Here is a 13,724-nt window from a genome sequence, read left to right on the forward strand (position 1 = left end):
CTCAGGCCTGAGCACACTTCCCATCTGGTCTGCCTGCTGTGATTTGGTAAGGTGGTGAGACAGCCTGGCAGATCTGGAAAATGGCTGAGAGACAGCCCTAGTGTTTTGAACTGAGCGCAGAGCCTGACAGAAAGCATCACAACTTTATAGAGATATGCATTTGCTTTGCCCAAATTCTGCCCACTATTTAGGTTAAGAAATAAGTAGTTGTGCAGCATCAAACTGTTGGTGTTTGTGATGGAGCCTTACTTCCTTGAGTGCCTGGCACAGGGGACAGGCTGCCCTGCCTTCTGGGGCTGAGAGTACAGTGGAACTGCAAGACACAGAAACCATGGCACTAACAGCTGAGAGCCCAGTTCCAGCATGACATACAAGGATTTCCTTCTGAGGGCCAGTGCCCTGTCATGGACTAGTCCAGCCTAGACGCTGGGGAGGCCCTCAGTGGTGAGGCGAGGCCTCGCTAGTTGGGTTAGATACCTGGGAGCTGGGGAACTGCAAAGTCTGACTGTGTCCAGTACACTCAGTAGAGAATTCCCATCACAACAGCGTCCTCAGTCTCATCTCTGACCGGAGACATGGTACTGGGCTGACTGCAAGTAGACTGAGATTTACAAATAAATATATTTACACTACAACAAACAGGAAGGGCTTCTCCCCCAGGACAACGCGTGCTGTGCTGCCAGCTAACCCTTGACCTTGTATGTCATGGTTTCGTAGCTTTTAAGGCTAGAAGGGGCAGTTATGATCACCTAGTCTGACCTCTTGTATAGCCCAGCTCAGGGACTTTTACTTGGGAATTCCTGCATCAAACTCAGAACATATGGTTGAACTCAAGCAGATGCTGTAGAAAGAGACTGGCAGCCTTGATTTAAAGACATCAAGTGATGGAGATTCCACTATGTCCCTTGGGAATCTGTGCCGATGACTAGTTACCTGCATTGTCGGAAATTGTGCCCCATTTTTTAGACAAGTGACCCTTGCTCCCCATTCTCCCTCTTCCCTTGTCCTGTCACAGCAAACCCTATGGGCACAGAGGGAGCAGCAGCGACTTAGGTCCTGATCTGGCAAGGCACTTAAGCACATATGTAAGCCCAATTCAGATCAATGGGAATTGATATGTGCTTAAGTGCGCTGCTGGATCTGGGTCTTATGGCCACATTTTTTACAGGTATTTAGATGCCAGAAAAGGGAGAGAGTGGCATTTTCAAAAGCACCTAGCACCCCAAACTGGCCTTTAGTGCTCTTGTCTCCACCTAGCAGTAAGCACCATCATGGGATGTAGAGGAACAATCAGAGCTCTGACTGGGGGAAAACCTGCACATCGTTGCTGTGCTGAGCACTCGTATCCCATGGCGATGAGTGCGGTACGAATGCGAGAGAGAAAGAGAGAGAGAAGCAAGGAGACAGACAGGCCTGCTGACATCTCGCTCTGGTTTGGCGGTGGTGGTTTTGTATACCAAAGATGGTGATGAGCCACAGCTTGTGGAATGCGACTCCACACTCACACAGACCACGAGGCAGGAGGAGATAGCAGTCACTCCACAGGGGCACATGTTCCTCTTTAAGGAGGCACCCTGATGTCCAGCTGCACATTGCTCTAGAGTGTCTGTGCCTGTACGTCGCTCTCTCCTCCATACTCTTTGGACTTATCCCACCATCAGGAGTTCTATGACATTTGTACATTTGGCTTTCCCCACCCAGGTGATGGGAGACTATGAGAAGATCATATTTTATTGGCCTTCCCTGCTCTGTCTGGTTTTTCTGCTGGGCCGCTTTGCCCTGATGTTTGTGAAAGGACTGAGGGTTCACTTAAAGATGGATGTGTCAGATGTGAGTATTCCTGGGTAACTGCTTCCAGTTTATTAAGCTCTCTCTCCCCATTTCCTGGGAAAACTCCTTCGCTGACCCCTGGGGTTAAGTAGGATTTAACCAGTGCATAGACTTTGTGCTGGTGCACCTCTGCACCAGGGTGAGTTTTACCCTTAGCCAGTAACAAGAATTGATTTCACACCAGAGATCTTGGCACATTTCTAAAAATCACCACCCACCTGACTTAAAACATGGCAGAGCACCTCCCCCTGCAAGACCCCATGATGGACTTCAGTGCTGGCTAGCCACTCAAGTAATTACCCAGTGTGCTGGGTAGGCTAGTATACTGCGTTCCATGATTGCAGTGGAGATATACCCGGAGTTACATGGGATGAGCATCCCAGGAGAGTCAGGAGGCAAAGTCTAGAACAAGTCATGTTCAAAGCCAGGAATGCAGGAACAGTCATAGCAACTACACAAGAGCCACACACTTGCTTGGATGCTGCCTGGAATGGCCCTTGGGTTTACATAGGGCAGGGAGTCAATCAGGAGCCCTGAGGCTGTTGTCTATCAAACCCTTGAGGAGGAACGTGGTCTGTGTCCACAGCAAGTCATGGGAAATGGAGCGCAAGCTGGTTACAGCTGCTGTTGGGTGGCAGCCTGGAGATGCCAACTGCCTGGCAGCTCTGCAGGCCTGGGCTTTAGAAAGGTCCATATGTTCTGCCCCCTCGGCCCCCTCAGAACTTCACTTAGTCTCCCTTGTGGCTAACACCTTCACCCAGTCCTGGATTAATAACAGGAAAGGTTCAAATAATCCTCAAGGTCCTTAATAACAAAAATGATTCAGAGTCCCCAAAATAAAGTCCATAACACAAAAGTTTATAGTCAGCCCTTGTTTTTCTGCCACTCACAGAGCTCTTCTGCTATCCCAGTCTGCTTCATCCAAACAACCAGCCCTAGCCCCAGCTTTGTTGTCATGTCAGCCTCACCAGCATCTTCCTGCTGCTCTTTGTAAGGAATCCCCTGATCTAACCTAGGTATGCCTCTTCAGTAATCAGGCTGTCTGACCCCAGGCCCTCCCACCAGCTATTAAGGGGTGAGCCCCCTGTTAGCCACACCCCTCTCCCTATGGCTGCCAGTGTAAGCAGGGTGGGTTGCACTCACCTCTTGAACACCGCATTGCCAGCTGAGTCTGGTGCTGCCAGTCTCTTCGGCTTCCAGCACCCCTGCAGGTGTCAGCCTACCCCTACAGGTCTTCTGTGGCTCAGCCCTCCAGCCTCACACAGTCCAAAATCCCTTCCGGAGGGTAACAAACTCAAAATAGAAGCAGTTCCTTGCCCATCAGGGCCAATTACAAACAAACTAGTTTCTGGCCCATCTGGAATTGAATTGGCAGGGTCCTTCTGAACTCCTGCCATAGCTGGTGGGCAGCAGTGAGCCCTGCCTGGCCTGGCTCAGGTCCTTTTGCTGCAGCCTAGAGAGCATCCCTCCTCATTCCTCTGGCTCAAGCAAGGAACTGACTTGCTGACAGTAGGCAGCAACTTGGTTGGCTGTTGTTGGTCCCCAGCCATTCTGGCTGATGCAGAGCCAGATCTCCCTGGTTCCCCAAATGGCTGCTCTTTTCCTCTCAGAGAACTGTTTCTTGGGGTGGGGTGCAGCAGAGCAGTGGGGCCACCAGTAGGAGGCTGCAAAGGCCTGATGTACCCCCATCACAGTAAGGTATCCTCATAACTAAGATCATGAGAACATAGGAGCAGCCATACTGGGTCAGACCAAAGGTCCATCTAGCCCAGGATCCTGTCTTCAGAGGGAATAAACAGAACAAGTAATCATCAAGTGATCTATCCCCTGTTGCCCATTCCCAGCAGAGGTTTAGGGGCGCCCAGAGCATGGGGTTGCATCCCTTCCCATCCTGGCTAATAGCCATTGATGGACCTATTCTCCATGAATTTATCTAGTTCTTCTCTGAACCCTATTATAATTTTAGGCTTTGCAACATCTCCTGGCAATGAGTTCCACGTGTTAGACCGGCCTAATACAGCACCCACAAGGCAGCACTGGATCTATATGTTTGAATCTGCTGTCTTTTCTCTAGTGGAATGAAGAACATTCTTTGATATGCTGACAATCCCTGTTCCTTTAAAACAGCAGGAAAATCATTTCCTGGAGGTGCATCAGGCTCAGTATGTCAAACGTCTGGTCAGGAAGCCCCCAGAGCGGTGAGCATGGCATCTTCATTTCAGATCCGGAACACCGAGCCAGAGAGAGTTCAGATTTGGTTCTGATGAGCTTCTAAATCTGCTGATACTTATTGACTGACATGCACACTGGGGCCCTGCCTGCTCACCTGGGGTGAGCCAGGGACAAGGCATGTTCTCTGGCCACTGGGAGGATCCCTGATCATCCATGACGGGCCTGCCCCATCTCTCCTCTGAACGGCATCCATAAGCAGTGCACTAGAGCACTCTGTCTCCCATCTCCTTCACCTCAGACTTAGAGGCCGTGGGAGTGTGGAGGTTCCTGATGTGAGCCCCAAGTGGCTTTGTGCTGGAGAGCAGGTAGGCTGCTGAGAATGGGTGTGAAGGAGAAAGACTGACACCTGTTTAGGCCAAGTGGGGCCTCTGCAGACATGCCAAGTGGGAGGGAAGTTTGGGGTAGGAAGGTGTGCTGGGTTGTTTTTATGGAGAGAGAGGGAACGATGCTGGAATGGGTTTGGGGCCTTGAAATGCCTCTAGTGTCCCTGTGTCATCACCGAACATTTCAAGTCTGTTTATCCATCTTCATCCATTAACAGGCAGGCTCAGAAATCTTGGTTCCAGCGCAAGGTGTATGAATGGGACCCATGCTTTCAGTTCCCAGGCAGAATGATTGGCACAGCTGCGCTAGCCTTAATCTGCCTGTACATTGTAAGTAAACTGCACACTTGTTTCCTGAAAAGAATCACTGCAAATGGAGCACGTCACACAGCCCTTGTGTGCTTTGTAAGGATTTCAATCCAGGTTGTTGAAAAAACAACTCTCCCATAAATCTCTGCCATTAAACTAAAACAAGGACCATCTATGTATCTAACAGCGCCACTGGCTACATTAAGACCAGAATCCATAGTCTACTGGCTCCCTGACCAGGGTACCTTCCAACTAGGCCAATGGGTGTTTGATGGGAGTTTATCTTCTTCAAGATAGGATGCTTGAGATGCAAGCAGGAGAGAAAAGGCTGCCAAGTATGTGTGTGTCACATGAAATACATGATACTCATGTGTGAGTGGTTTCAGAGTGGTAGCTGTGTTAGTCTGTATCAGCAAAAAGAACAAGGAGTACTTGTGGCACCTTAGAGACTAACAAATTTATTTGAGCATAAGCTTTCATGGGTTTTAGCCCATGAAAGCTTATGCTCAAATAAATTTGTTAGTCTCTAAGGTGCCACAAGTATTCCTCCTTCTTCATGTGTGAGTGTATTTATGTTATGTTGTTCCCTGTGATACTTATGAGTTTGCTTAAGTCTAGGCATCCTGGTCTTCTTCAGTGTCTGGTCCAAAATCAGTGGAGATTAACTCCAACAACATTCTTTGAGGGACAAAATTTGTCTACATACACTTGCTGTCATTTAAAGGTTAAGATGAATCCCCAAATATGAAAGGCAATGTGTGTATAAAATGAAATGCAACAGGTCGGATTCCCATAGAGCCACACAAGGAATGAATGTGGCCCTGTGTGATTATATGGCATGTAGTGTTATTCTGTAGAAGTGGCCAATGACAAGATTGCTAAACTTTTTTATCTATTTTTCCGCAGTTTATTGTTATTGAGTTTTACATTTACAAGGAAGTCTCCGAAGAGCTGAAGATATTGGATCAGGGATTTGAAGGGCTTGTTGATTCTAGCAATGGCTCAGAAATACTTGTATCAGCTGTCCTGCAGCTGAAAGAGTTTATTAATGTCACTCAAGGTACAGACATGTCATTTTTTAAAGGTGGAATGAGTGCGATACATTTTAAAAAAAGCAGTATGAACTCATAGTTCTTAAGGCTGACCCAAAGCCCATCCTAGTCAATCGGATTCCTTCCAGGATTTTGACACATTAGTTCCAAATGGGAATGAAAACAAAAAAACATTTCCCATAAAACGAAATTCAAACAAAAATCATTTGGGGTCCATTGAGATGGAAAATGGCATTTCAAAACTGACATTTTAAATTTAAGGAAAATTTTAAAAATATCAAAAATTCAAAATGAAAAGTCATTTCAAAATGAATTGAAACAGTCGACTCTGAAAGTGTTGAAATGGAATATTTCAACACCATCAAAATGCTTTTTTTTCTAGTTTTCCCCCAAAATCAAAATTTAATGAAAATTGGCTCATTCCCACAAAAGTTTTGATTCAACAAAACATCATTTTCTGACAGAAAAAACTTTCAACTGGAATTTTTTTGACCAGCTCTAGCTAGATACTTAGTCCCTAATACTGAAGCAAAACAATATGAAGAAGCCTGAATTGTCACTGTACCTGATGCCTAGTGTGTTGGTAGTTGAACACTGAGTAACTTGGAGTTTGACAGTAGAGAGACTGCAGACCAAAGAACAGGAGAAAAATGGTTATGTGTATTCTTTTAAACATCTTTGCTCAGCTGGCCCCGGAAAGAGGTTTGGGTGGGATGGCTTCATTGAGTTATGGCTGGTGTCTGAGGAAAGCTTTATTTTTATTAAGTAAAGGAGTCTAAAATAATTGGTTTGAATTTCATAGCTTTAAAGGTCAAATGGGACAATTCAGACCTTGAGTTTGACCTCCTGCATAGCACAGGCCAGAGATTTCACCCGGTGATTCGTACATTAAGCCCAATAGGTACATGTGTGACTAAACTAGAGTATGTTTTTAGAAAGACATTCAGCTTTGATGTAAAGACTCCAAGAGAGGGCAAATGGTTAGGAGGACACAACAAAAGGGGTTCCCTCTAAATATAAATCTGACTCGGGCCCAAGAGCCTGAAAGCTGTCTATGGTTATTTGTAAGATGAATTGGAGATCACAGTCTAGTTTCTAGTGGACAATTTTCCATATTGCAAAAAGCTTCCTCACAGCTAACATGAATTGCAATAGTTACCTTTATCAGTTTGCTGTCTCAGCAGAGAAACCGAGGGCTGAATGGACATGGAGACTGAGCTGCATGTTAGGAGAGTAATGGTGGAAAACTTGCACTTCCAAGTTTTGACATGTGAGAATCCAGGATCTTTGTTCTGCTCAGTATCAATTTGGATTTGAGTACATAATTCTGATCCAGGGCTTTGGTTTGGGCTCAACTCTGTAATTAAATGATTAACAAATAATCAAAGCATTTCTGAGTGACTAGGCAAAAAGCGTTCCAAATAGAAATGTGTCCAAGCGAAGGCAGTGGAGGTTTTCAAAAGGAGGCTGGATAGCCATCTGTCTTGGATGGTTTAGACACAACAAATCCTGCATATTGGCAGGTGGTGAGACTAGATGACCCTTCTGGTCCCTTCTAACTGTATGTTTCTATGTGTACAAAATAGCTGTGAACTTTGTGCTGAGTTAAAATAGTTTTGCAATCACGTCATGGGAGCTGCGGGGAAAACATTCTGAACAGATGGTTGCTTTTCTTTTTCTTCAGGTGTTTGGATTTTCACCACCTTTGCTGCCTCCCTGACGTGTGTAAGCTACGTACTTCACATCTTAGCCTGCTACAGGTATGGACGTGCAGCAGATTATCAGCTCACTTCTCAGAGGTGCTGAGAGTCCTCAAGTACCATGGAGTTCATTGGGAGTTGCAGACACTAGTCAACTCAGCACAGGCACTTGACAGCTCCCAGGATTGTCCCCTCCTCAGGGGTTCTCAACCTTTTTCTTTCTGCGGCCCTCCTCCATGCTATAAAACTCCACACCCCACCTGTGCCACAACAGCTGTTTTTCTGCAGAGCCAGTAGATTAAAAGCCAGGGCTGGCATTAGGGAGTAGCAAGGAGGGTAATTGCCTGGGGCCCCACCACCACAGGGGGCCCACGAAGCTAAGTTGCTTGGGCTTTGACTTCAGCCCTGGGCAGTAGGGCTCGGGCTTCAGCTTTCTGGGGCACCTGGCATCGGCCACTGTGAGAAGACAGGATACTGGGCTAGATGGACCTTTGATCTGACTCAATATGGCCGTTCTTATGTTCTGCCCTGGGCCCCAGTGAGTCTAACGCCGGCCCTGCTCTCTGGTTTATTTTGGCAGATACCCTGAAACCTGCTCATGGCCCCCAGGGGGCTCCGGACCTCTGTTTGCCCTAGAACTCTATTGTCCATTCCATCGGCACTCAGTGGGAGGCGTCTCTATTATCTACCCAAGGCTTCACACAGTTCTAGGCCCTGATGGGTGCTGAAGACACATCGGTCCACACAATCCTCCAATTTTATATAATTTATTAACAAAGCTAAATAACTCAAAATAAAACACAACCTAATCAAATTGGAATAAAGTGGGTTAATATCAAATCATCAGCTTACTCTAATTATCAGGTTAATTAATCCAAACTGCACAATTCCTTGCAAACTTTATCGAATCACATGGGAAGGCAGCAGACCTTGTCTAGCTATAAGCCTTAGAAAAATAGGGCATTATTTATTTCAATGCTAATTGAAAGTTACTGATATTCCAGACAAACAGCTTGTTAAATTTAACTAGCAAACAAAAAGTTGTGTGAAACTAAGTTTCTCGGGATTTAAACGCACACCACTCAACCCATAAAATATGAGTGTGCCATGAGCCTATTGAACGATGAGCAATTTGGTCCTGAGCCTATTGAACCTTATTGCAGGCTGTTTGAGAAACCATGCTCAACTCCATTCTGAGTGTTCTAGATACATGCACACTGTCAGCTGCTAGAGTTAAAAGGACAAGGGTGAGAATGCCAAGGTGGAGGTGTCCCTCTACTAATAAAAACTGGGGGGAAAAAATCCTTATCAGGTTGATACTTATGCATGATCTTTGCTGTGACTCTTGAGGTTTCATTCAGTTTCAGGAAATGAGTATGTGGTTGGAAAGATTAGCTGGTGGTTGTGGTTTTCTTGGACCTGCCGGCTAACTCAACAGACTTGCTGAGTGACTAGAGCTGGGGTTCTCAAACGTGATTGCACCGTGACCCCCTTAAGAAAGCAAAAATTACTACACGACCCCAGGAGGGGGTACCAAAGTGTGAGCCCACCCGAGCCCTGCTGCCCAGGGCTGAAGCCCTCCAGCTTTGGCTTCGGCCCCAGGTGGTGGGGCTTGGGCTTTGGCCTTGGGTGGTTGTGCTCGGGCTTCGGTTTTGGCCCGTACCCCAGCAAGTCTAACACCAGCCCTTGTGACCCCATTAAAACAGGTTTGCGACCCACTTTGGTGTCCCGGCCCACAGTTTGAGAACCGCAGGGCTTGCTTGCCTGGAGATGGCAAATCTTGGATGTTGTGTGTTGCTGGACTCTGGCACCTCAGTGACTGTCTGAGAAAGGGGAGGAAGCACAAGCCCTTTGTCAAGCCTGGTGGCATCACCACACCAGAGGCCATTAGCCAGAAGCAATAGCTTCTTCTTTTCCTTCCATTTTTTGAGGATGGTGCCCTGACTGATTCCTCCCCCTTGGAACCCTTATTCTACTCTGGAGTTTCTTGGCAAAGCAGAATGGGGCATTCCTCCTCTAAAGTCATAAACATCACCCAGTGGGGCTGGATTAGGTCACCTTCATGCAAATAAAGAGACTTTCCTTGCCAGTAAGCATTGGCTGAGAACATCAGTCAGTCAGCAGACCTGAAAATATTTTGAGACATTTTAGGAGATAAGATCAACTCTTCCTGGTTATAGGTCAGTCCACAGAGATTATCTCAACCATCCCATACAAGGTCCAACTCAAGAACCCAAAATAAATTGGAAAAAGTACAGAGCTAGCAAAATGTTGCAACTGAAATAATAGAAAATCAATCACTCATCTTCATTCAGCCATACACATAAAACAAAGTTATTTATTCTAAGAATAAGCAAGAGTCCTTAGTCTACAGACAGATACTTCTCTTTTTGTATTTTGGTACTCAGTGGCTATCAGCGGTTTAACTTTAAACAGGAGTTTTGACACACACACAGTCTTGGTGAAAGGTTACACTTTACCTCTGTCTTTTACTCTTGAAATCACAATTTTGGATTCAATTTTCATATATGGCCCCTGTTGTAATTACAGTGCTCTTAGCCTGTACGGTACGTAGACCAGATTCTATTTTACAGATGTACTACTGAGTCTTAGATAGGTAAAACTCCTGTTGAAGCAAAGGATAATCCTTCAGTGTTGTATATTGTATTGTGTTGTGATATACCAAAATTGTGCTTTGGGTGGCATGCCCAATAACACACAATGTGTGCTATTGCTCCCCTTGCCTCTGTGTTTATTGCATTAATCCATGATGCCTTTAGGTCTAGATTGCTGAGCCCTTTGACATTCAATCAAATCATCCGATATAGCTCCTCTGTGATCAAACAGTCAAACAAAGTTATTGAGTGAAAAAAATCTCCAATTTATTTGTGTGAAACTTTTTAAAACTAATTTTGACACCTTTATTCAGGAAACACATGAAGCGGCTGTGGGCAGGGAAGAAACATTTCCTTCCACTAAGATCTCATGAGCCTGCTTCTTCTCAAAGCGTGGTGAGTTCTCACTGCTTTTCCCCAAAAGTTCCCAGCCGGTAGCTCTGATTCGCTAACACTTGGAATTGAATAGGGCAACTCGTGAATGTAGTTAGGGTGACCAGATGTCCCGATTTTATAAGGACAGTCCCGATTTTTGGGTCTGTTTCTTATATAGGCTCCTATTACCTCCCACCCCCGTCCTGATTTTTCACATTTGATGTCTGGTCATCCTAAATGTAGTTTACACGTGCACTCCAGTATTTTGCAAGAGGAGGCCATAGTTTTAATGAGTCAGTGCAATATTCCATGGGCCTGATTCTGGAGCATGCTAATCTCATTGTATGATGGCTTCACAATGTAAAACTAATGTAAAAGGCAGGTTTATGCCAAAAGTAACCTGCAGTACTGATTCAGAGTGGTCCAAATCAGACAGCTGCTGTATTACAGTCTAGGGGTGGGACATGGACACTGCACCAAAGGGAGGGAAATGGGCATGGGAAGAGTAAAGGGGATTTATTCCACCAGAAAGGCATATACCTGCTAATACTAAATGACAGTTATGCTGAACTCCTCCAGCAGCAAAGAAATGGTGCAGATTCCCAGCCTCACTGTTCTCCAGATCTTACTATTACCAGCACCTCAACCCTGTGGCTGAGGCACATACCCACTCCAGCTCTCCTTGCTGCCTCACTAGCAGGGCTGGGCTACTCCTCGCACACAGCACTGGTAGGTAGGTGGAGTAAAGAAGTGGTTCCTAACTGAACTGGTATTCAGTCACATAGAGACGTGCTCCGTTTCCTGGCATTTGGGTTTGATTCCTGTGCAACGACTGCGAGGAGGGAACACAAACATTGGCCAGGGTGGAGGGAGTGAAAGGGAAGCCAGCATCAGGCTGGAACTGACTATTTGAAAAGTCTGGCAGGGGAGGCGTGCCTGGCTGCAGCCACAAGCCTTTGCTCTGGAGGAGGCATGCCCAGGCAGGCACTCTAAGGCCTGGTCTACACTGTGGGGGGGATCGATCTAAGATACGTAACTTCAGCTATGAGAATAGCATAGCTGAAGTCGATGTATCTTAGATCAAATTAAAATTACTTACTTCGCATCCTCGCAGCGCTGGATCGATGGCTGCGGCTCCCCCGTCAACTTTGCTTCTGCCTCTCACACTGCTGGAGTTCAGCAGTCGATGGGAGAGTGATCAGGGATCAATTTATCGCGTCTACACTACACGCGATAAATCGATCCCTGATAGATCAAGCGCTACCCGCCAATCCGGCAGGGAGTGTAGACATACCCTAAGAGCACTGCAGATGAGCCAGCTGGTTTGCACCAGTGTAAATTGGGATTTCCCCACTGCAGCTTCACTGTAGGGAGCCCATTAAACACTTCATCGGCTGTACAGTCATGGACGTGCCTTAGAATCGGGCCCACATACACCAGCTGCTGCAGTTTAGCACGGACAGTTCCAGTGCTTAAGCAAAACCCAGACCACTTTTCCATTCTGTCCTTCAAGTTTTTCTCACTCTATTCATATTAGTGGGGTCCTAGGTATCCTGTTCCCCACCCTCTTGATAAAAGTCCCCAGTCCTAGCTTACGAACACTGTGCAGCCGTGGTGAGGGTTTGTGGTATCTGAGGGCTTGGCTACACTTGAAATGCTCCTGCAGCTGTGCCACTGTAGCACTTCAGTGTATCATAGAATCATAGAATCATAGAATCTCAGGGTTGGAAGGGACCTCAGGAGGTCATCTAGTCCAACCCCCTGCTCAAAGCAGGACCAACCCCAACTAAATCATCCCAGCCAGGGCTTTGTCAAGCCTGACCTTAAAAACCTCTAAGGAAGGAGATTCCACTACCTCCCTAGGTAACCCATTCCAGTTCTTCACCACCCTACTAGTGAAAAAGTTTTTCCTAATATCCAACCTAAACCTCCCCCTCTGCAACTTGAGACCATTACTCCTTGTTCTGTCATCTTCTACCACTGAGAACAGTCTAGATCCATCCTCTTTGGAACCCCCTTTCAGGTAGTTGAAAGCAGCTATCAAATCCCCCCTCATTCTTCTCTTCTGCAGACTAAACAATCCCAGTTCCCTCAGCCTCTCCTCATAAGTCATGTGCTCCAGCCCCCTAATCATTTTTGTTGCCCTCCGCTGGATTCTCTCCAATTTATCCACATCCTTCTTGTAGTGTGGGGCCCAAAACTGGACACAGTACTCCAAATGAGGCCTCACCAGTGCTGAGTAGAGGGGGATGATCACATCCCTTGATCTGCTGGAAATGCCCCTACTTATACAACCCAAAATGCCATTAGCCTTCTTGGCAACAAGGGCACACTGTTGACTCATATTCAGCTTTTCGTCCACCGTAACTCCTAGGTCCTTTTCTGCAGAACTGCTACCCAGCCATTCGGTCCCTAGTCTGTAGCAGTGCATGGGATTCTTCCGTCCTAAGTGCAGGACTCTGCACTTGTCCTTGTTGAACCTCATCATATTTCTTTTGGCCCAATCCTCTAATTTGTCTAGGTCCCTCTGTAGCCTATCCCTACCCTCCAGCGTATCAACCACTCCTCCCAGTTTAGTGTCATCTGCAAACTTGCTAAGGGTGCAGTCCACACCATCCTCCAGATCGTTAATGAAGATATTGAACAAAACCGGCCCCAGCACCGACCCTTGGGGCACTCCACTTGATACCGGCTGCCATCTAGACATGGAACCATTGATCACTACCCGTTGAGCCCGACCATCTAGCCAGTTTTCTATCCACCTTACCGTCCATTCATCCAGCCCAGACTTCTTTAACTTGCTGGCAAGAATACTGTGGGAGACTGTATCAAAAGCTTTGCTAAAATCCAGAAATAGTACATCCACTGCTTTCCCCTCATCCACAGAGCCGGTTATCTCGTCATAGAAGGCAATTAGGTTAGTCAGGCATGACTTGCCCTTGGTGAATCCATGCTGACTGTTCCCGATCACTTTCCCCTCCTTTAAGTGGTTCAGGATTGATTCCTTGAGGACCTGTTCCATGATTTTTCCAGGGACTGAGGTGAGACTGACTGGCCTGTAGTTCCCTGGATCTTCCTTCTGCCCTTTTTTAAAGATGGGCACTACATTAGCTTTTTTCCAGTCATCCGGGACCTCCCCCGATCGCCATGATTTTTCAAAGATAATGGCCAATGGCTCTGCAATCTCATCGGCCAACTCCTTTAGCACCCTCGGATGCAGCGCATCCGGCCCCATGGACTTGTGCTCGTCTAGCTTTCCTAAATAGCCCCGAACTACTTCTTTCTCCA

General features: G+C 46.5%; 1 protein-coding gene and 1 long non-coding RNA gene across 3 annotated transcripts in view; one reads left to right on the forward strand and one right to left on the reverse strand.

The window, feature by feature from the left end:
* The window catches only part of LOC123372283, a 43,085-nt gene that overhangs the window by 16,307 nt on the left and 13,054 nt on the right, over positions 1-13,724 (reverse strand). The gene's annotated exons all lie outside the window — the stretch shown is intronic.
* The window catches only part of LOC123372279 (stimulated by retinoic acid gene 6 protein-like), a 38,517-nt gene that overhangs the window by 13,275 nt on the left and 11,518 nt on the right, over positions 1-13,724 (forward strand). For both annotated transcript variants that reach the window (XM_045020284.1, XM_045020285.1), the window contains 6 exons: positions 1,702-1,830; positions 3,958-4,028; positions 4,604-4,715; positions 5,601-5,754; positions 7,431-7,506; positions 10,376-10,457. In XM_045020284.1, the coding sequence (XP_044876219.1) occupies positions 1,702-1,830; positions 3,958-4,028; positions 4,604-4,715; positions 5,601-5,754; positions 7,431-7,506; positions 10,376-10,457 (624 nt within the window). The remainder of the gene's footprint in view (positions 1-1,701; positions 1,831-3,957; positions 4,029-4,603; positions 4,716-5,600; positions 5,755-7,430; positions 7,507-10,375; positions 10,458-13,724) is intronic.

Source organism: Mauremys mutica, chromosome 6 (genome assembly GCF_020497125.1).
Source record: "Mauremys mutica isolate MM-2020 ecotype Southern chromosome 6, ASM2049712v1, whole genome shotgun sequence".
Classification (NCBI taxonomy): Eukaryota; Metazoa; Chordata; order Testudines; family Geoemydidae; genus Mauremys; species Mauremys mutica.